Raw genomic sequence first — 21,697 nt, forward strand, 5'->3', positions numbered from 1 at the left:
CTCTATCTCTCTCAATGGGTAAGGCCGACTTTGACTGCTTTAGTACTTTTAAAGCAATGTCCTACAGCCATGTGCGTCAGTCGAAATTCCTGAATCATTCTGAGAAGAACCTTTGAAGCCTGGACGGGCTACATCCCTTTACCGTTGAAAACTTGGCAAGATACGCCGTGATTTTTCTGGGCGGATGTGTACCACTTTCGAAGTACTGGTTGAAAATGCAACGTAAGGGGGCTTTCGGTGGGATAAAGGCTATGAAGCCATGGCAAATACGGGTGCGATCGCTCCGTATAGGACAGTGTCGCTTCGCTGCGTACTTGAGTCGTTGCTATGCATCGACAGTGCACGGCATCTTGGCAGATTGAAATTGAAATTTACTCACCTCCTCTCTGGTCCTCCACCTTTAAGTCGCTGATTGTGAAATCAAATCGCATACACTTCACACATCTGCGCCCCCAGTTTCACCATCATGCGGTCCCTCGAAGCGGCCTCGAGGAAGAAATAGATTCTGAGAAACTGAGGTTCAACAACTGCGTACGCCCCAACGAAACAGAACCAGTCTTGATGAAAGGTTTTTTATTCAATTCAGGGAACCATGACCGGGCATTGGGCCAATAATCTTTAGCGGACGCCCCAAGAGGTTGACAACAGTTGATTTTGAGGTGGAGTTTGAAGTTTCACATCCTGTAGATTCTATAACCCTGGATGCCGAGAATTAGGCCGACGCACCATTCGACGCGCTCTCTAAAACCGCGCTGTGAACTAAATAACCAAAACCACAGGGTCTCAGGTAAGACGATCTTGGTGTCATGTTCTTTTATAGGGAATGCAGCTCTTACAGAAAATGCGTGGGTTCCCGCGTGGTGTAACGGTGAATGTTTGTTTTCGGGTGGTAGGACACGAACATTGTGGCGAGATATGAAACTTGCAGGGTTACTAGTGACAGCACACATAATAGCACACAAAACGACATTGACACCGAAGAACCCCACTGAGACTTCAGAACACCCACAAGAAAAAGAATAAGCGGGGTTCAAACAAACGTACTGAAAGAGCCGATCGATCAACCTTTGTCATTCCGTGCCCGTGATGGTAAAACACCAGAAGTGTCGTGTCTCTTCAGCCGCTTGTCACTGCAGCGAGCAGTTGTGGCAGCAAAAGCAATAAACATTTTCGGAAACCCTGAAAAGGTACTGCAGACATCCGCCTCTGTTGCTAGGGTGGTCTTGCCCGGCAAGAAGTACTCCAGAAACACAGGAATCACGAAAGAAAAGGAAGAACTGGGTTCGTTCGCAGTCCAAAGACCGAGAATTGCGGCACCACGGTCTTATAAGTAGGTACTGACAAAGGGCACTATCGAAAGAAACTGACAGGGTCACATGAATTTAACAAACACCGTAAGAGAGATGCATGCAACCTCGTGGAAAGGTGTAACAAGCTAACAACAATACAGCACTTGGCTAGAAAGAGCTTTGCAATTATAGTCACAGAAAGTTCAAACAATGGTGACAAACGAATGATGGCGTCTCGAGCCAACTCACATCTCACCCAAGCTTTTTTACACTGCGTGCTATGTTAGCAAAAACGGTTTCTTGCGTGCTGAATATAGCGAGCTTATTGCAGTGCATCTAAGGTGCCGCAAAAGGTAGAGGATCCTCTTACTTTAATCCTTCCCGCACTTGCACAACAAACTGGAGACGTTGCTTGTATTGTATGTGTTGAAACCTACCAAATTATTTTTGCTTCGACGCCGTCTTTGACAGCGGTACATACCAGTTCATCCCCAACCTGCTTGCTACGTTCTTGCTTGCGTCATTGATTCGGTTGAAAACCAACTTTCACGCACTAAAAACGCTTCGGCAATCGGAGTGTTTTAGTGACATAGGGCGCTAATATTGGAGGGTGCTTCAAGAAAGTATCCTTACTAAATTTGTAATTAAAAATAAACCACAAAATTTGGCCTATGTTCGTAGATCGAGCAGTTTTCAGTGAACTAACTGGATCTTTCACGGCAAATATTACAATCTGCTGGTTGCAAACAACAGAACTTACGTGACGCCAGAATTAACGCGTATTCAGCTCCATATCCTTCTTAAAGGGGCCATAAAGACAGAGTACAGCTCTGTTCAATTTGGAAGAATTAGCATCTGGTAGCTTACTCAGCTCCATTCTAGCCACGGAAGACGTTGTTAAACAAACAATGTAAGAAATATTGAAAGGCTTTCGAATTTTGCGCCCTAGTAACGTTATATGCGGGAAGGAGTGACGTAATATGGGCCCGCACAAAAAACATAGTTGTCGGTGTGTTCAACGAACCTAATATTACAAGTGACACGATGAAACTGAACAGAGGCCCCGCTACAATCACCTAGTCATGTTTCTTGGAGGGGGCTGTGGCCGGCTGCAGTCAATCGCACGAGAAAAATTCTGTGACGGCATAAAGACGTCACCGGAAAGTGGCTGGTGAGTCTCCACAACGGCGTTTGTTTTCTGCAACATTTCGTTTATATGCTTGAAAATTGCGACAAAATTGCTATCATCGTTATCAGGATAAAGTAGCGTTCATTTAATGAAGCAAAGTTGTATTTTGTCTTCATGGCTCCTTTAAACACAAAACGAACGTTTTCTTGACAAGCGAAAAATTCGCCAGTAACCTTTAACGAGACCTTCCGGTGCAATACCACTTAGGAAACTGTATGACAATGATGAGACGGCCCTTATGCAGGAATTTTCGGCGCATTACTCAACGGGTGCTTAAAATTGGGCGCGAACACTTTTTTTTTCGATGACGACTAGGTGGCTCAGGTAGGGCAGCCTGAACACAGTAATGAAAGCCCGTGGGAACGAATCCTTATCGGGCAAAATGTCCATGATCAAAAACAACTTCGCAGTAAATACAGTCAGTTTGGTTTTTCCTTTCAGACAGCAGAGGAAAGTTCTCACGGTACCTACTAACATGGTAGGCAAACAGATAAATACAGAGGGAACGGATTGAACGTGAAATCCGGGGTGACCGTTGATGCGCAGTCGTTTCATCCTGCTGGGGCAGAACCGGCACCCTCACTCGTGGATCGTTGGAGCGGCAGCCTCGTGATGATTCGAAAAAAAAAAGCACAAGAAGCTCTGTCCTACAGGCCTATGAAAGACGTGATGGTTGCCCATTTGCAAACATTTTCAACGTTAGCCTTTGGGCCGAGAAGAGTTGTGTGCTTTTATCGGTTTCGGAACGTTGTTGAGACCACCTGAGTCGATTGTAGTCACAGGCTCCTCCAGGTGTTTACCCTACCAGAACTGTTGATTACCCCTGTTGCCACAAAGCTTAGATCATCTGCTCTAAGAACTTCCTGGTAGCCAGAAAAGGGAAAACACATGTGGGTACACATCGTTGAAAAGTATTCAGGAGGCGATGCCAGCAACGCCCTGGTCATTTCGGATAAACCGACGACAGAGACCACGCGATCAAGTCGAACAATCGAAGTCTAGCACTCTGCTCTGGGACTCCAGAGACAATCTTCAAAGTGTCGTCCTCGGCTGTTGGGTCCATGCACTTACAGCTGGGCACCCTATCCGGCGTTCATTGAGCCGGTCCGCTTGCGTTTGCTGCAGAATGTCTTTTCTTGTCTCCTAGAAGGATGTCCATCTCTGTTGGAGTCTCCTCACAATGCCGTTAGAAATGACACGCAGTTTCTTAAAGGAAATGCTACCTCTTTCCTAATTTTCGGCCACAGTTAACGTCACAGTACGCCTAACAAGGCTAGCACCACCTTTGTCCGCAACTCGGCTTATAACAATGCAGGACTTTGCACGCACTGTTCGGGGAGTCCTACTCGTACGATCAAACCTACTTTTCCATACGATTTCTCCGCACGGTGCCATTTAAAGACGCAGAATATTGAACCGCACCTTCCGCATAACAATCGGACTTCGAATAAGTACTCCGCTTTTGAAGCCTTTTCGTCAGTGATGTTAGGCCCGCAGTAGCGCCAATGCTTGGAACGACGCAGCGTATGTACACAAGCGAAAATCGCCGACGCGTGGTGTCCGCTCAGAGGCAGGTCTCCTTCTGTATCACCCCCTCCAGGAGGTTGTTCTTGCCCGTGTCTACGTGGTCATGCTCGGGCGTGTCCCAGCGGGCGCCAACACCACCGTTGAACTTGAACTGGCTTCCCGGCGTCCGGTCCTCCTGACCTCCTCCGGCACTAGCCTTCCGTGGGTTGTCATGGTACTCCTCCATGCTGGACAGTCGCTTCATGGGAGGGGTGTCCAGCTGGTCGGCGTTGCTCAGCAGCCTTTGACTCGATCGCGCCTTCATTGCCGAATTCGGAGAGGGACTCTTCGGGGCTCCGTCACGTTTGTCCACTGCATTAGAAGTAAGGCAGAACATAAGAAAAAACAAAATTCAGCAGTGGAAAAAAAATAGCGGCAACAGCACTGAAGGTAGAGAGGAAGTATTGCAACCATCGTAATTGAGACCACCGTAACCCCAGTCATTTACCCTCCTAGAGCGACTCGTCTCTGCTGAATTCGTAACCTGTAGCCGTTGCAATACGTGAAAACAGATACAGCGCCGACAAACGTTCGCACTAAGGAATCAAGCCCAATGAGAAACCAGTCACAGCATAATTTTGTTCCCAAGCGGATGCATAGTGGGAAGGAGAAAAAATTTTGTGCACCCACTAGAACTTTTCTCTGTTAGATGCGAACGATGAGGATCCAAGTCAGAATAGTGTTTTTTTTATCTGAGTCCGAGGCTGAATGATGTCAAGTACAGGTTATTTAAACGATGCGATATCTATTAGAAACGCAGCAAAGTGCACCGCTACAGCCAGAGAGCGAATACATGCGCGATTTTCATGCAGGAAGGCATCAAACTGAGGCGTAGGCTGCGGTAACTGAATGGTAGTGTTCAAGAAGGAACGACCAGCCGTTATATGTGGGTAGAGCAGCATGCCGCGAAACACAGCAACATCAATTAACGAGCGCACCCCTAACCTCTTGTTTGCGAACACAAGCTAGCTTACAGGAGAGCTGATCCAAAAAAGCGCAATGAGTATTTATCTTATTTCACATTTCAAGTGATCAAGGTAGAGAGGAAAGTTCACCGTTCTGGAAAATCTAGTTTTGTAACACGGATTGAAGGCGGGCCAGTTTTTTAGTGCTTAAAGGGACACTGAAGTCAAGATACATGTTGCTGTTTATCAGGGGTCGGCAACTTCCGGGAGTATTATGCGGCCCCTGCACGCCGTCCGAACCCCACCCCTCCCCCTGTCACTTCCTGCCTGAAGGCCGACACGCTAGTTTTGGCGTCAAATGTGGTTCGACGGGAGACAACAAGAGAAAATTGATCGCTTTCAGTTGGCATTGGCACAGCGATGCTCGCCCATTACAGGCAAACTCTGCGCAGCCTCCCACCGCCACCATGGCGCCTCTCCAAAGAGGAAGCTACAACTTGGCGGCGGCTCCAGACGAATACTTACCCACATCCCAGCCGCCTTCATCCATCCTCGCCACTCAACAACAGCATTCCCTCTGTGCTTGCTGTCCCCAGCCTGGTATTCTCTACCATATAGTATGGAAGTGCTAACTTACTCCAGACTTGGCCCCACTTCCCAACCTCACCTGCAGGTGAACATGCGCCTCTTTGTATGCAGCGAGGGATCTCATGACGCCATGCCACAAGCACAGACTCGCACGCACATAATAAAAGTAAAACGAGAACAAAGCAACAAACGTGAACAAAGAATCGTGAGCCCAATACCGGGAAAGTGGGGTGACCTGGCGCGGCTGACGACAGACTATCTGAAACCAGAAGGATGGTTTTGGCAGCGATGAACAGCGGGAATAGATTTGTATAAGCTCTTATGTAACTATTTGTGGCCGTGATAAAATATGGACAAAAGAGGTTTTCTGATTGTCTGCTAGCTTATTCGGCTCCTTTTTACCGTGAATCGCCATCGCCCGTATCGTTTTGCATTTCCCAGGTGGCGCCGTCGTTCCTAGATCAGCTTGCACGTCCAAATCTGCGCCATTTTTTCATAGGCGAAAATTGTTTTTATTCAATTTTGGAATAAACAAGCAAGCACGGTCGTTGTTTCCACTGTCAAGCAAAATAGACCACAAAATGCGAACTTCATGTGACGTTTGCGGGCGTAGGGAGCAGCGGTTCGCTCAGGAAAGGTTTTAAAAGTGTTCCATTTATCGATGCAATACCTTGTTTGTTTTTCTTCAACAAAGCGTCATTACTGAACACGAGTCCCATGAAGGAACATTTTGTTTAGTGCTCCGGAGCAGCAAAGGACGTGGCAGTTAGGGAAACCGCGTGCCTGATTTGACCGAAGCTGGCCAAACTGCTCTCGTACGTATTAGTCTTGTATTCAGTTGCTTCTATAGCGCTATACATCACCGCTGTCTCGCTTGCTTCCGGTTTATAGCGACGCTAACAGCTATTTGCGCCATGTTTGATCAGCGTTTGATTAGCGATTTCTCAGCAATTAAGTCATGTTTGGGCAAAGAATCAAAGCTAATATGGCTATGGAAATGTCAGATTTTCGTTTAAAACCAACTTGCTGGTTCCCTTCAGTGTCTCTTGAAATGTATGACGTGGCGTTCAATGAGCAGAAAACTAAGGAATGTTTGTGCACGGAAAACGGATATAGGACGTTAATGATAAAGGGGCAAAATGGACAAGAGGTACGTGTTGATGAAAGCATCGGAGCGAACACCACGTGATGCAGTTTCAGCAGTCGAAATAAACGTCTGTGCTGCATGGGCAGAGGAGGGGGTGGGCCGTAAGTGTTACTCGTTATGAGGCGATTCTGCTACTTGGGATGCTTCCCCCGTGCGGTTATATAGGACGATGCGACGATAAATGAGCGCCTTCAAAAATATTTTCATGAGAAACTGCTTCCCTGTTCTCACTCCAGCTTCGCACGAAGGCCGAATTTTGTGGTTGATATTTAGCGCCAGGAACGGCGAAAGCGCTTACGTATTTATTTATAAATCAAATAAAAAGTTTTCGCCAATGTGAGCGCTAGTGGCCATCTCAAGCAGGGTGACCGCCTTTGCACCGTTACGCCACCCGGGGCAAGCAGAACAAAACACGTGATGGCGGTTCACGGGGCATTGCTTATTCTGTTCTAGATAGCAAAACATGCGCCCTTTGCGTAAAGTTTAAGCGGGACTGATGAAACGGTTTTCTCAAGCCCAGCGATTTCGCTCGAAGGGTTGACCGTTCAGGAATAATGTAGGACCATTTTCGAAACACAATATTTCTCGTACAACAAGGCTTCACCTTGAATGCGAACACTGCGAAGATACTTTGTGGAAGTCTGCGCTTTCGGTTCAATGCATCGTGAAAAGTTGTTTGCTACAGATATGCGCATGACGGCGTCGTGTCCCAAGGTACCTGGTAGGTGCATCTCCTTACCTCCCAACCACTCTGAAGGGAAGCTCTCACTGTGAGTAACAACTACGAGAAAATATTTTGTAGAACCCTCTCCGCCGCATGGCCCAAGCTGAGGACCATGTGGAGTTAAGCGTGGTAAAAGAACAAGCATAGAAGAAATGAAAAATAGCGAGCCCTGAAAATACTGGAATTAGCCCGGAAACTACCTTTGAATACCAAAAATATATAGGACTAATCATAAAAACGTTGGCAAAACGATACAAGGATACAGTGCGTGACCACAAAAGCGTTTACTCGCCGCCTGCTGACAACATACCAGCACATGACAAATTTAGCATTATGTGAATAGGGGCCGCAGGGTTTGAGAGCTCGGAGCACGAAAAAAAACAAAAAACAAAGCGGCTTCGTAAGTGTCCCTGATAAACATGCAGTGCACCAAGGAAGGATCACGCGTACTACAGGCGAAACGCCTTCTTTTTCACAGCTACAAGAATTAAAATCTTGGGTTAAAGTTTGATTTGTTGCTATGTTGGTAAAAATGTTGTCATTTCTACTTTTCATAATACCGCCACATTCAAATAATATGCCCGAATAGGCTGGACCAAAAGCAAGGGTTGTAGACATCTTTGATAAGCAACAGCCGAGCCATTGTTACTGAATTCAGGTACGGTAATGTCACGCGCACGCTGAGGCAACAAAAAGGCTTGCAGGAACGTTAGGCGTACAAAAAACGCACCTACTGTAGGGAACGTGCACAAACCAGACGGAACATTTATTTCATCTGAACCGTTGAAGAATTACAGTGCATGTAAGTGGCGGAACAGATCGCAGATCTACTGTTTTGCGGAGATGGCTTTTTGTGGTTGAAGAAAACGCTACAAAAGACGAGTGCCGGGGAGGTCATTATTGAAGTTTGAGGGTTCGAGGGCGCTTTTACTGACACAGTAGCGGTGCCGAGAGGGTGAGTGAACTAAAAAGTATGCTCTACACAAGCTGTTCAGCGAACCTAAAGTTGTTGTCTAAATTGTTTAAAGTTCCATTGAATCTCTCGAAGATGATATTATAGCTATTATGACGTTGCATAGCAGCAACGTAAAAAGTGCGAGCTGAATAAAACAGTAGAAATGGCTTTTGAAGTTGCATCTTGGAATAGAGCGCTGAACTTTACACGACGACCACAGCATAAAAGAAAAAAAAACGGACTCACGAAACGGAAGATGTATAGATACCAACAAGCCCACCACCAAGCCTTTTTGAACTTGCCGCCTGTTCTGTCGACATGCCACAGTGAAGAGATCAGCACACTTTTCTCGTTACCTCACGTACAGTGATACTGAGAAACCGCAGCCCTCGAGCAACTTGCACCAGTTTTACACCTTTCTCGTGCAAAAATGTTGCAATACCGGTGGCAAATTCCTTCTCATTCGTGCCACCAGGAACGCCTTATGTCAGAGCTATACGCTAGTTCCTCTCCATTACCGGATTGGTTTCGGCCGCTAAGTGGACCCATTGCATAACAGACTTTGCGTCCGCCGGGAATACTACACACGTGATGTTTTTACCCCGCCCATGCACCGACAGCTTTGTTTCGCCATTTGTCGTGGCTTTTGTAACAGACGGGGGCATGTCGGCGCTCAAGCCCGAGACGTAATGGGTGCGCTGATCGAATGAACACGTTGCCGCTCCCTGTAAGCACGTAATCTGATCACGTTCGACCGACCACGTTGCTCTGGCCGCGGTGACTGGTTTGCACGGTGCGTACAAACAAAATCGCCCTTGGAATGCTTGCGCGCTGCGTTCCGGAGATATCCACACCGATTATATCTCACGATATACTCAGATGGCCTGGTTGGTATGTGGGTGGTGGTTTGCTTTCTCTGTTCCTTTTCAATTTGTTTTTCATTTCCCCAGAATTACTGCTTACTGCCTTTGTTGCTATTTTTGTTAGCTCTTGCTTTTATGCCCAAGCATCGCGGGTCGTTCTCATGCTCGCATGATGCGTTCTTCGAAGCCCTAAAATATAATGCGCGCAGGACGCAGTAAACGAGAGATGACCGCCATTCTTCGAGCATTGCTTTTCCGAAAATTAGGCCACAAACTATAGTAACGTGACCGGAACGTAAATTTAAATTCGCATGCTCTTCCAGAGACTGACAAATTTAAAGGAACTAGTTACATCTATACTAAGTTACCTCTACAATAACTTTTACACACGCAAAAGCACGTTGAAACTGCGAACTACGTGAAACGACGGGGCTGAATGCATGCAGCTTCGGCGCGGGGAAACTGCATAAAAGGCAAGAATATCACCTAAAGTGGTACGTCACACCTAAAGGGGCCATGCAGACAAAATTCAAGTTTGTTTTATTCGAAAGATCACGTGTTTTATTGTGCCCGCAGCGCTTGCCCAGCCGCAAACGATGCCGTATTCACTGAGAAATTAATCAATTGAGGTTAACATTTGTATTCTCCCGCCAAATTGTGTTTTTTCTGGACGTCGGCAACGAAGTCATAAATGCGCGCATTCAAACAAACTTCCACTGCTTCATTGGGCTCTTCAGCTTTGCTTGCCACCAGTCCTCCCATCCTCCCAGGGGGCGCTACCATACTCATTCACGGACCGTTGTCCGCCGTTGCTTTGTTTTTGACCGTATTTGCATCTGGCTTGTTTTTGCTACTGTAGAAAGTAATCATTTCGTGAAACATTGGGTATGCTCGACAAACAGGGTCACGTAAAACAACGTCGCTTACGCCAATCGGCCAGTGTCGTGTAATACAATGCCAAAGCGGCGGACAGCTGTGCAGCTAAAACAATCATAGTACGCCCAGTGCCAACACCAGCGCCCATCTACTTCTATTCTTACGTATATTTTCGTAACTTTCGTTGCTTATCGCACCATTCCTACTGCTGTAAAATGAATATGAATTACATTTAAGCTCGAATAGCTCGTTCGGCAAGCTTATAAGCAGTGCCTATTACGTTTGCTTTTGCCAACCTCAAGCAGTCGCACAGCTCGGCACGTATGACATCATGGGTTCTATTGCGGGATATGAGCTAGTGGGTCGCATGACCATTGCCTTCTTTCTTAATTATATATCTTATTTGAGCTAAGTGTGTGTTAAAAGTGGTCTCAGTATGATTCTACAGAGGCAATCTTTTGAAGGAACCAAACTTGTGTTTTTTTTAATGGCCCCTTCAAGGTTATGGCATGAAACGACTTATGGAGCTTTGCCACCACATCAATATCAGGAGAGAAAGCCGTTTTCTGAAAAGCAAATAAGAACACGAATTCGAGATTGACGCAGCGGGTTGACACACTGCTCAAAACGTGAGCTCAATACAGCGCTCTGATTGCTGAATACTTCGCTCTTAAAAGCAGCGCCAGCTTACTTTTATAGGAAATTTTTAATGAGCCACGTGGCAGATTTTAAAACCCCATGTCGGACGCAAACACGTCACGAGGATGTTGCTCTGCGCGCTACTATAGGCAACGTCTGCCTCGACGAGCCCGGTACAAACGCAATAACGTTCACGGTCATTCGTATCTCACTTCTCACCGTAATGGATCTGCCGGGTAACAAGCTTTCCTGGCGTCAACTACAACTGCAGGCACATGGCTTCTCTGTAAGTGCTGGCTGGTTCGATAACGCGGATTGAGCAAAGGGACGCCTTCACGGGCGCGCCGGTTGGGGCGTTGGTATTAGCGTTGGTGCCACGAGAAATAGCTCCAAGTTGTTTCTTGCGGCTTTTTTTTCTCCCCCTCGAGTTCAGCGGGCTTTTGCGATTGCATCCCGTGCCCTGCGCAGTTCGCTATTTCTTCTCTCATTTGTCAGGGACTCCTCGCCGCTGCCTCCGCGGCTGCAGGCGCAACATTTATTCCCTGCTCTCATTTTCTCCTTTCTCCTGCAGCCTCTTCCATCGGATCGGCGCTAATTAATCCTGGAGGATGAAGCCAGGCCGCTTTCTCCCGGGAGGGTTCAGCGCCAGCCGGGGTCTAGGCCGCCGACAAACACTGCGGCGTGGCGCTCGCATTGGCCGGGTATCGCCTCCAAATAAGTCGCCTGCTCCGCCGTATCTACCTCCGCCTTGCACGCGCCCATTCTCCCTCCGACTATTCCCCTCGCTTCGAGTTGCTTCTGAATTAGTGAACGGTAAAACAGGAAGTGAGAGGGAGAGGTTTGATTAAAAAAAAGGCTTCGAGTAGAATAGTGGTGTCGCCTCATTACTCGGGGCTAATCGGCGGCGTGGGTAATTCGTTTCCTGACGTCCGCAACTTCGCTAACAGCCCTGAATAAAGAAACACGACGCAAGCGATGTTTGCTTGACGTTTGGAGTAATCAGGATGGCGCACCTACATAAATAGATAATGGTTCGAGGTCCTACCAACATTTAAAGCAACGCGCGCTGAACAATTTGTTTTGTTCAATGTATGTCCGCACCACCGCATCCTAGTTTGAGAGTTTCCGTCTTTTCTCCTTTTTGGTTAATAATGCAGTATCCGAAGCTTCATACCCGTGCAAAAAAGACGGGGTAGCAAATGCCCCTGTGGGCTGTGTTCATTTATTCTTTGCTTTATAGCAGTGTGAAAATATGCTTGTGGACTGTGCATTTTCGCACGACCCTCCTCAAGACATCTTCCTGATAAGTGTTCCAAGTACCCGCGATTTTACGAAGTGCTACAGCGTTCGATTTACACGGCGTTTTTCTTTAAGCAGGCACATATGGCTTAAAGGGACTCTGCACCACTTCGCATAAACGTTGTTACTCTTTCTTTCACGTCTGGAGGTTCTGTAAAAGCTATAGTTATCGCCAACACGGAGCCCCACTGCGGGATTTGCTCGAGTCAGCTGATCAGCCTTCCGTTTCTTCTTTGCTTTGTGGTGATTTTTTTTAAAGTGCCTACCAAATGAGTTTATTGCTGCGACTGAAATGAAGCAGGCCAATAGCCGCTACACTCCTCTAATGACGTCATTCGAGCGCTCGAAGAACGCCAAGAGCGGGAAAGAGAAAAAAAAAACTTTTGAGCAAGTTGTTTCATATAGTTATCTGTTGGGCACACAGCAGCAATTTTTGGCTTAGGTTGTTTGGGACCCTCTACTCTAAGTAATAAATGTGTTTGTTGAGTACGTTCCGGAAGCATTTCAGGTTTGAAAAAAAAGTTGAAAAAAGAAGTGTTGCAGTGTCTCTTTCACAAAAAGTCGGGCACGAGCATACCAATAAAATTATGGACCCTGATTATCAACTATGTGCTGAAAAAAACGAAAGGAGAAAAGAAATACAACGAATTCGCAGAGGACACACGTAAGGCAAACTTTTCTGTGTGCCCACCTCCTCCATTCCAAATCTCGGTTCACAGATGGTAGGTTCAAAGATTTGATTCCTTCATGTTCTTCCTCACACTGAGCCTGGTATCGCCGACAGGACTGCGCACGCGTAGTAGCTTCACGTACCATGCGGTAAATATGAGCAGTCCGTGTAGACCAACCACGTGCGTGACCACGGTCGCCTGTCGCAGAGCTAAAGCCCCTTAATTCACAGCGGCGCTCGAATACTGTATAACGCTTAAACGCTACTCGTTACCAAAATCCGTTATTCATTTGCTGTGAATGCAATGTCCGTCAAATACATACTAGCGTGTTCTGTTGTTCTGTAGGAAACGGAAAGGTAATACAAGCACGAGACACAGTACACTCGACGTTCAAATGCAAGAACCGTTTACTGGCGTATGCTTCGTATGCTCTCTCTGAATACCGACAGCAACGCGCATCACAAGAGGACATTCACTTCCACTGACGAAACTTTAATCTCGGTTATTTGCGCAAGCAGTCTAGAAGTAAGCCGAACTTGACGCGTGACGCGCCTGCAACCACCGCTCGTCGTCGACTTGGCGGAGCCGTGCAAGCGAGGTGCCGAGAAGGAACTACAACAGCAGCAGCAGTCAAGGCAACTACAAGCGATCCCGAAGGGTTTCACTTGCAACGAAGACCATGCCCTTATCTACGCCTCACTGATAGACGTCGTTACTTGCTCTTTCTCTTCTACATCTCCTTTTTGCTAGGTACAGTACCTCTCTTTCGATAGGCCGGGCGAGTCGCACACGCCTTTTTTCTGCTTCTTTTTCTGTGATCGCAAAGAATAGGCAGCTATGGCAGAAGAAGCAGCTGCGGTGAACATGCAAGCCACCTCCAGCTCGTCCTGGAAGCAGTTGCGCAACGCACCGCAGCGGCCCGACGACGCTGCCAGGCGCACGCCGCATCCTCCGGCCGTTTCTCTTACACGCTTCCCGGGACGGCAGCAACGGCAGGCTGGAAAAGGGCGCGGAGCCGCTGTTCACTGCCTCGGCGGGAGACGGCGAGCCGGCCGGGCCGAGGGCGGTTATGCCCCGGCGTCTCTTGTCGGACAGAGATACCGCCGGTTAGGCGCCCGCATGAATAAGGAACAGCAAGAATGACGGGGGCTACAGCAGGAGGTGGCGACTGTAGTCAACGAGAAAAAAATACGAAAGGAAACGAGGAAGAAAAGCAAAGTTCTGACGAAATAAGCAAAACAGGCGGGAGGGAGCAAGAAAGACGAAAAAAAGGAGGAATAAAAAGAGGAAATGAAAGAGAGCAAGAAGAGACAGGAATTAAAACTAATAATGAAATTATGATGGCGCACATAACTGTAACGGCAAACGGGAGAGAATAAACACTCGATTTCGCCCCTTCGTTTCACTGAAACCATATTTAGCATTCAGAGATGTGTGAGCGAGATCCAGTTTAATTAAGTGTGCTGACATGCAGCCTAGCACGCTGCCAAAGCCGAACCATCCACCAGCAGCGAAGATGTTACGCTATAATGTCAAGAAAACGATATTCCTGCACACGCGCACCTTTAATATTTTATCACGCAGTAAAAAAGTCATATGAGGAGTGACATTTGGAGGGCGCGCGTGTTTCTTGTGACATTTCTAGGATAGCCCAATTTCGCCAAGTCCAGAGTCACTGCGAACGCGAGTCGGTCGAGTGAATGTCTGGAATGTTGCTACGGATAAAGTAGTAGGTATCGCAAGTTCACATGTTCCTCTGGACAGCTGACATAGCTGTCACAAAACACTGTGTCTTTTTAGTTCACCCCCTGTAAGACAAAAAACAGAGTCTTGAAGTGTGCAGTCTGCTGAAATAGAAAGTCGCAAGGTTAGGATTCCTGTAGGTTGTTTTATGGCGGAAGAAAAACAGAACCAATTGTATACACGCCTACAAAAATATTTCTAAAAACGTTAGCAGGTGATCACATAAGGTGTTTTTCAGGGTTCGTGCATCAGCGGGTGATTTTGACGAACGTCGAAGTTCATCGACAAACGGCCGTAAGCCAGGCTACACTCGGCATTCAGACCGCGTTCAAATGCCGAGCACAAAAGAGGGTCGGGGCATGATTGGTTACATTTAGCTCCTTAACCAATCTCCTGAGGGACAAAAACGACACCAATGACGATGATTTCTTTGGATGATGTCTACCCGGCTGTCGACAAAAACTACCTCAACTTCAGCGGCTAACACTGGCTATTCATGACAGGACAGGAAGTGTGGCGCACCATTTTCTAAGGTAATTAGCAAATCGGGCATCATTACGCCAAGGTGGCCATCTAAGGAACGCCACAGCGATCTCTGAACATCGAACGTAGTGCGAAGAGTCTCTGTAGCCATGTTCAGGATTTTGTTTTGGGGTTTAGGCAGCTCAAGGAAGACTATCGTGTTTAAAACTATTTGACTATTTGCATCTTATCTGCATTTCAACCCAGACAGACAAGTGCACTTGCGCACCCATGCCCGAAAGTCCAAACCTGGGCTGCTCTCAAGAGTTTCAAATCGAAAAGGGAAGTCTGTAAGCCCCGCTTCGCCTGTTTGCATGCTGTACACATCTCCATAGGCGCACTCGAAAGCTCTCGTCGCATCGAAACGATGCAAACGCGCCGCTCACTGATCTCCTGCCGTAAAAGTAGCCTGATCCGCCTGGGAATCTCGTAGGCACGTGGGCATTTTGCCGAAAACCGGTTCCTAAGCTGGAAGACGGGTGTTCTCTGCCGCGTTGGCTGAGGTTTTCCTCCGAAGCTATATTTCTGATGCACCTTTTAGAAAACTAATACGCTGCCAGGCATTTCCACTATGCATACGTTTGCTTTCGGGCACCGGAAGAGGAGCCACACAACGAACAAAATAGTATAGTCAAATTAGAAGCTTTTTTCTAAGCTCAAGGCTTTCCCGCAACGCACCCACTCCCTCTCCAATTGTGTTTTTGTTTGTACTTTCCGGTAGGCTTGCACCGAATCGCAACTCTCACGAGGGTGGTTATATTATGTGGCAGATTAGGGAGACGGAATGAGGAGAGGTCTATGTTTTACACTAATAGAAGCAGATTTGTAATCTTTGGTTGGTCACATTAACATGTTTTAAATGTGAAGGCTCAGAAAATAGTTCCCACTCCTGGAACCATAAATCGGTTGTCCCAGTATTGTTTGCGGCAGAACCCACAGGAGGAGTGAAGTGTTCAAATTATTCAAAAAAAAAAACGAGAACCGCCCTGCGAAGGTGACACCGATGGAATTTTTAATTAATTTTTAAATTGCTAACGAGGGAGTCCAAAACTTAACGCCCGGAACACTGATGAGTTTAGCGGGACAAGATGAGGAAAGTGCGGTAGAAGACGCAGTTACGGAACTTGGAGAAGGTACAAGAGGGACACGTCATAGACAGAACACCCCCTTGGTGTCGCCGGATAGCAATGATTAATTACGACTATTGCAACGGTGCTTAGGATGAAAGTAATGACTCAGAACGTGCATCTGGGTTCGCAACAGGAACTAAAACAGCTGTTGAAACAGGAAATAGAAGACAGCATCATGCGCAAGAAAAAAATTGAGATTGCTCGGGATTGTGGTCATGACCCTTATTGTTCCTTAATAAATACGGGAAGACACTTGTGCAACAAGCAACATTTAAAAGCTCTGTGTCACGTTTGTTTCCTTAGAATCTCGGCCTTAGTAGACATGTTTACCCGCCAGAGAGCTTAACAAGGTTTCAATTTGCTCTGGGTAAGATGTGGTGGTGAGCACGCTGTCTATTATAATGGATGTAACTTGAATGTAAAACTCAAGAAGTAATAATTGGAAAGCTGCCTTTGATGTGATGAATACTTAAAATTAGGAAACAGCACACCTGTTGCATTAAAACCTTGCTAGATTTGGGTCTACAATCAAAATTTGTGCGATGGTAATGTCTGCTAGTATTGCCGCATTGTTATGTAAAGTGATTGTATTGAAAGAAAATGGCCTCGCATTAAGCTTGTCGATAATAAGGCGCAGCTTTTGTCAGCCTGTCAGGGTATGCTGTCACCATCATAGTGTGTTCGTCAAACCGGCACATTTTTCCTGCGTAATGTGTTAGCTGTATGCGGGAGCATAGCATGGTCCCAGCCGTGTGTCATCCGATATCTGAATTTCCTGTAAAGGATGCTTCTCCGCGTGTATGCCCTTAACGAGGCGATGGCAACCTGATGAAGGCAGAAATGATTGGTCTCAATGAAAACCAAAAGATAATTCATTACAGAATTTTAACACAAACTCGACGGTGGTAGTTGTAGTAGGTAAACTGGTGGGTTACTGGATGGAGAGGTTGGAAGGCATCTAGCCCACGGCTATGCTATTGAAATGAACAAAGGGTATTGATATGCGTAAACAGAGTATTCCGATGCCTTTAACTTTCACCGTGGATTGGTCTAGGAGCTTAATTTAAACAAAAAAGCAGGCTCTCTAGCAAAATTTAAACCAAAACTCCTTCCTTGATTAAAAAAAAAAATAATAAATTACACTTGGACGCGATGGTGTGGTTTCTGCATGCAGGAGTATGCGTCGTATGTAATGTCGCTATGTTTTTGGAGCTCATTCCTTTGCACCAACTATCGCTTTCCTCACAGGCACAGTTGGCATGCAGAGGCAGTAAAAGCTCTTCACATTTACGTAACCATCTTTGAAGCCTTGAATGAACATGAGACTCACCACCCGGTTTTCACTTTCCATACTGCTTCCGCTGCTGATGGTACTATTCCTTGTCGTTCATTTTTGCGGCATGTAAATGTAATCAAAGTGCCCAGTAAGCCCGACTGGGGGCGGAATGACCATATGCCCCCTTCTTACCACCTTTTTCCTTCGCCAAACTAATTATTCGTTGTGTGCGAGAGCGGAAGGGAACATGACGGATACGTTAAAAGCGCGTTATCATAACCTTGGGATCACCTTGCGTACGGTTGAGAGTGGATGCACCGATGTCTTCGGTTCCAAATTTGTGTTACTGGACAGAACGTTTCGTCTTTGTTTTTTGTTTCTTGCTTTCTAAAGTCGCCTTCTTAAACAGGTACAGAAGAGAGTTGACAACGCCCTCTAACTTTTAACTTAGGCAAAGTTCCGCAGTGTGTGGACTCTGTCCACCATGCACTTGAACCATCCGCATGCCTAACTTTATGAAAAGAAGGTGTTCAAGTCTGTTGCATTCCTAGAACCATTCGATGGCGTTACCTGGAACTGTCGGGTGCACAAAGTGGCATTTAACAAGCTGCCACATTTGGGTAGAACATAACAATGGAAGTTGCCCCTGCGCCTCATGCCTGAAACCGGCTGTCCTTCGGCGCTGCGCAGAGTGCAAGCATTTTGGACGCGACTCGAGACACTTCCGCGGTTTCTCGGACTTAATCTGCTTATGAAAAACTGTAGCAGCGACAAAAGAATTACATGAGAAAAAGCATATGACGTCACGCGGTAAGCGCAGCCTCCCTTCAAAACGCGCGCGCTCGTTGACATCTTGGTCCGTCGCTTCGGTGGGTTGATGAACTACGTGAGCTACAGTCGTTCTTAACTTTTACTAGGGTACAGCACGCATAATTAATACCAGAACAAACACTACGTCAATAGGAATATGAAAGAGACGCAAATTAAGGCGACGAGGACACAGTATCCAATCCCATTTCGGAGTTGTATGACGCTATATCGCAGATGCTTGTAACGCGGCTGTGAAGAATGTCTGGCGTTTTCTCTTTTTCAATCCTTCCCATCAGGCTAAGGTTCTAGATTTCGAGTAAATGAATTACGTTTGTTGCACTGTACAATACCAACATAAATCACAATACGTCGAATTTGCTTCACTTTCCCTCCCGAGGTATTCTATTTTCAGGCTTACAGCGATTACCCGTTAAAATAATATTTGCTTTCTAGAAAAAATGTCAGAAGCTGCATTTCGACACACGTTCTAGATTTCAGTAGAAGAGAATACTTGCTTCTTCGTCTTTTCGACGGGGGGAGGGGGGGGGGGATTAAAAGTAAATATTTCTTCTTCCCAACATAACCGTCAGCTTCACTGCTTAACCGATAGCTGCAGCGCCCGTGATACGAATAGTGCTTGATTAAATTCACTTCGGTGACTCTCCTAGCCATTTTAAGTGCGTCTGTGCACAACCACTATGGCTACGAATTACTCAGGCAACAGAAAAGTCTTTCCGCGCACGCCATCTATGCAGACAAGCAAGTACACTCTTCCAGCGGGCTTTTACTTGGGCCTCTCTGGAAACATCACAGAACAAGAAATCTACACAATGCGGGAAGGTGGGGTCTAAAATGGGTTATGTAAAGGACCAAAGGCACTCCGGGAGCTTAACTGGACTTATGCGGAGGTGCAGAGGTCTATTGATAGAATTTCTCATCTGTTGCTGTGATGGCAACCAGTTACGCTGAAGGGAATAGTTTTGGGTGGCCGTTAATTCTCCTTCTATAAAAAAAGGAACATAATGGGACTAGATAGCGTATCGCCATCAAAGGGCCTCTGCAGTGATGCTGATGAACGCTTTTTCCTTTCCTTCGCGCCTGGAAGCACTGCGAAAGCGACAGTTAGCGTCAGCCCTGAAGGGCAGTATATGTAATTTGCCCGCCACACCACATGCCCTCCTAGCCGGTTGTTTGCTTTCGTTCCAGTTTTATGGAATGTTTTTATTCCTGCAACCGAAATAAAGCTGGCCACTTGCGGAGGTATTGCTTCAAGCACGTCGCATGAGCACACGCATAATGCCCGAATCTTGACGACCATCAGAAAGAAAGAAAAAGTTTGATCGAGTAACTATCTGATGTGCATACAGCAGGGATACAAAGAAGGATTTTGTGACCACCCAAATTAAGGACTAGACGCACCACTAAGTACCCATGTTCTAAGAGCGTTTTAGCTGCTATAGAGCGACTAAAACACGTTTACGAAATGGCGGTTCAGGAAAATAAAGGGGAGTAATCGCTAGTGACCCGTTTGTATTACGGACTGGGATATTCCTATGTATGTCCCTACACATACGTTATGAACGTAGATGCAAAGTGAAAAAACAAAAATGTCATTGAGGCCCTTTGATAGCGTCGTCCGTGAGGTGGCCAATTTGGCGCCGGAAGCGAGTTCTTTATTCTTATTTTCTTTTCTCTGTGGCCTGGCGCATAAGCCCAGTTCTGGGGGGATTGGGTGGATAACTATACGGGCGAGCAGGCAGGTGTGGCAGGTATTAGGGTTATTGCAAGCAGCAGTGCAGACGTTCCTTTGATGACAGATTTGTCTGTGCCAGAAGTGCGTGCCGTGCCATGCACTCGGCATCGAGCAGCGGCCGCGCCAGCTCCGCGCCTTGGCTCACCGGAGTGCAAAGATTGGATGGAACTCCGACCTCTGCTGAGGAACGTCACTGATTGTGTGAAGAGCGAGTGGCGGTGCTGGAGCTGCTTGTCGCCTCGGCCGGGCCCTCGCCGATCGCAGCGCCATCTCTGAATCAGCTTGCGAAGCTCCGTCTGCACCTGTACGAGAGATGGTCCCACAGAACGCGTTAGGAATAGCACCCAAACACGGCAATCGAGTGAGAAAGAAAAATCCCGTATTCTAGGCAAAATTGAGAGTAGTTTCAACACTTATATCACACTTGCGTAAATGGCGGAGAGTCTATCTCTAGTGATGTCAGGGAATACCAGTGGGAAAGGAACTGGCATACCTAAGACCTGAACAAATACGTTAAGAGACAGAAATTGCTGTATTCCCATTCTAAATGTGTATTCGAAACAGACATAGCAGTACAGATGCGATATATTAACTAAATGACAACCTCCATGTGCAGCCGAGTGCGGACTAGGCATCGTGGCTTTTCAAGCTGCACCCGCACTTCCTTCGAGGCAGCGTAATTACCTTTTGGGATCATAATTGTATATAGCAGTACAATCTTCCATCAAGCTGCCAAGCATGTGCTGTCCTAGTGTGCGCTGGTTTAAAACCCACCGGATGGCCGGGTATGCCACAACAGTCGAAAAATCCTTGTTTCTGAAAGGGTGCGTTTGGATGGAGCCCCAGGACCTCCTACTTGTACACGGGCGTACCCAAAGGCTCTATCCTTGGGCCCGCGCTTTTGAATGCGGTTCTGGCCCGCACTGCACGACGACTCGAACAGGATTCTGCTACAAGTTTCGCCATGTATGCGAATGATTTTAGTGTATGGACCAAAGCTGCAGACTACACATCATCTGAAGACAACTGAGTTGCAAGCGGCGACCAGCAAACTCACGTTGAACCTTCTGGCATTGAAGTGAGACCTGGTTTTTAAGAAAACAGAGTTCCTATAGATGCACGGATGACATCACACACCTCCTAATATGCACCCCACTATCAAAATGACACCTCCATAACGCCTCAGTGCGTCAAGTTTATTAGCCTTCTGGGTTGTGTCTCTCTAGCCAGTAATAAAAGCACCAAGTGATAGACGAAGCAACTACAAATCACCTGAAAGACCATGCTTCATATCCTCCATCACTTCAGACAAGCATTAAGGGGCCCGACAAGCTGTTTGGATTGCCTTTAAGGTGGTCCGATGCCGTCTCCTCTATCTTCTGACCCGTTCCCAGGAAAGAACTAAGAGTACTGAGCAGAGCTATGCTCCGAACTTCTCTGAGCCTGTCTTCCCACACGAACAACGCCGATTCTCTGACAAGCCTTTGGACGTCGGTTGTTGCGTGGTATGCGCTCGCCTTTCTGCCACCGCAGCTAAATTAGGCGCCGGAACCTCCCGTGGAAAGGTAGCTTCTGACAAACCCACGTTAGCGACCCGGCATTCCAGGTACAAGGTCCATTTCCCACCAAAGGCGCTTCATCGCATCCTGAACACGAAGCTTCCAGACGAAATCGATATCTGCCGATGCCAGTCTGCACTGACACAGAAGGAGCCTAATACGGCATTGACCCGTCCGACCCGACTTTCACGGC

General features: G+C 46.9%; 1 protein-coding gene across 8 annotated transcripts in view; it reads right to left on the reverse strand.

Moving 5' to 3' along the window:
- Window positions 1-558: 558 nt before the first annotated feature.
- LOC144170706 (secretin receptor-like) overlaps window positions 559-21,697 on the reverse strand; it is a 358,512-nt gene continuing 337,373 nt past the window's right edge. For 5 of the 8 annotated variants that reach the window (XM_077700659.1, XM_077700660.1, XM_077700663.1 and 2 more), the window contains 3 exons: window positions 20,091-20,247; window positions 13,622-13,708; window positions 559-4,356 (listed from right to left, as the gene is read on the reverse strand). In XM_077700659.1, the coding sequence (XP_077556785.1) occupies window positions 4,043-4,356; window positions 13,622-13,708; window positions 20,091-20,247 (558 nt within the window). In that variant the 3' untranslated portion in view covers window positions 559-4,042. The remainder of the gene's footprint in view (window positions 4,357-13,621; window positions 13,709-20,090; window positions 20,248-21,697) is intronic. The other 3 variants (XM_077700664.1, XM_077700665.1, XM_077700666.1) reach the window with 2 other exon arrangements.

The sequence above is a fragment of the Haemaphysalis longicornis genome, unplaced genomic scaffold, assembly GCF_048455015.1.
Source record: "Haemaphysalis longicornis isolate Haplotype H1 unplaced genomic scaffold, Haemaphysalis longicornis Haplotype H1 scaffold_2, whole genome shotgun sequence".
Classification (NCBI taxonomy): Eukaryota; Metazoa; Arthropoda; class Arachnida; order Ixodida; family Ixodidae; genus Haemaphysalis; species Haemaphysalis longicornis.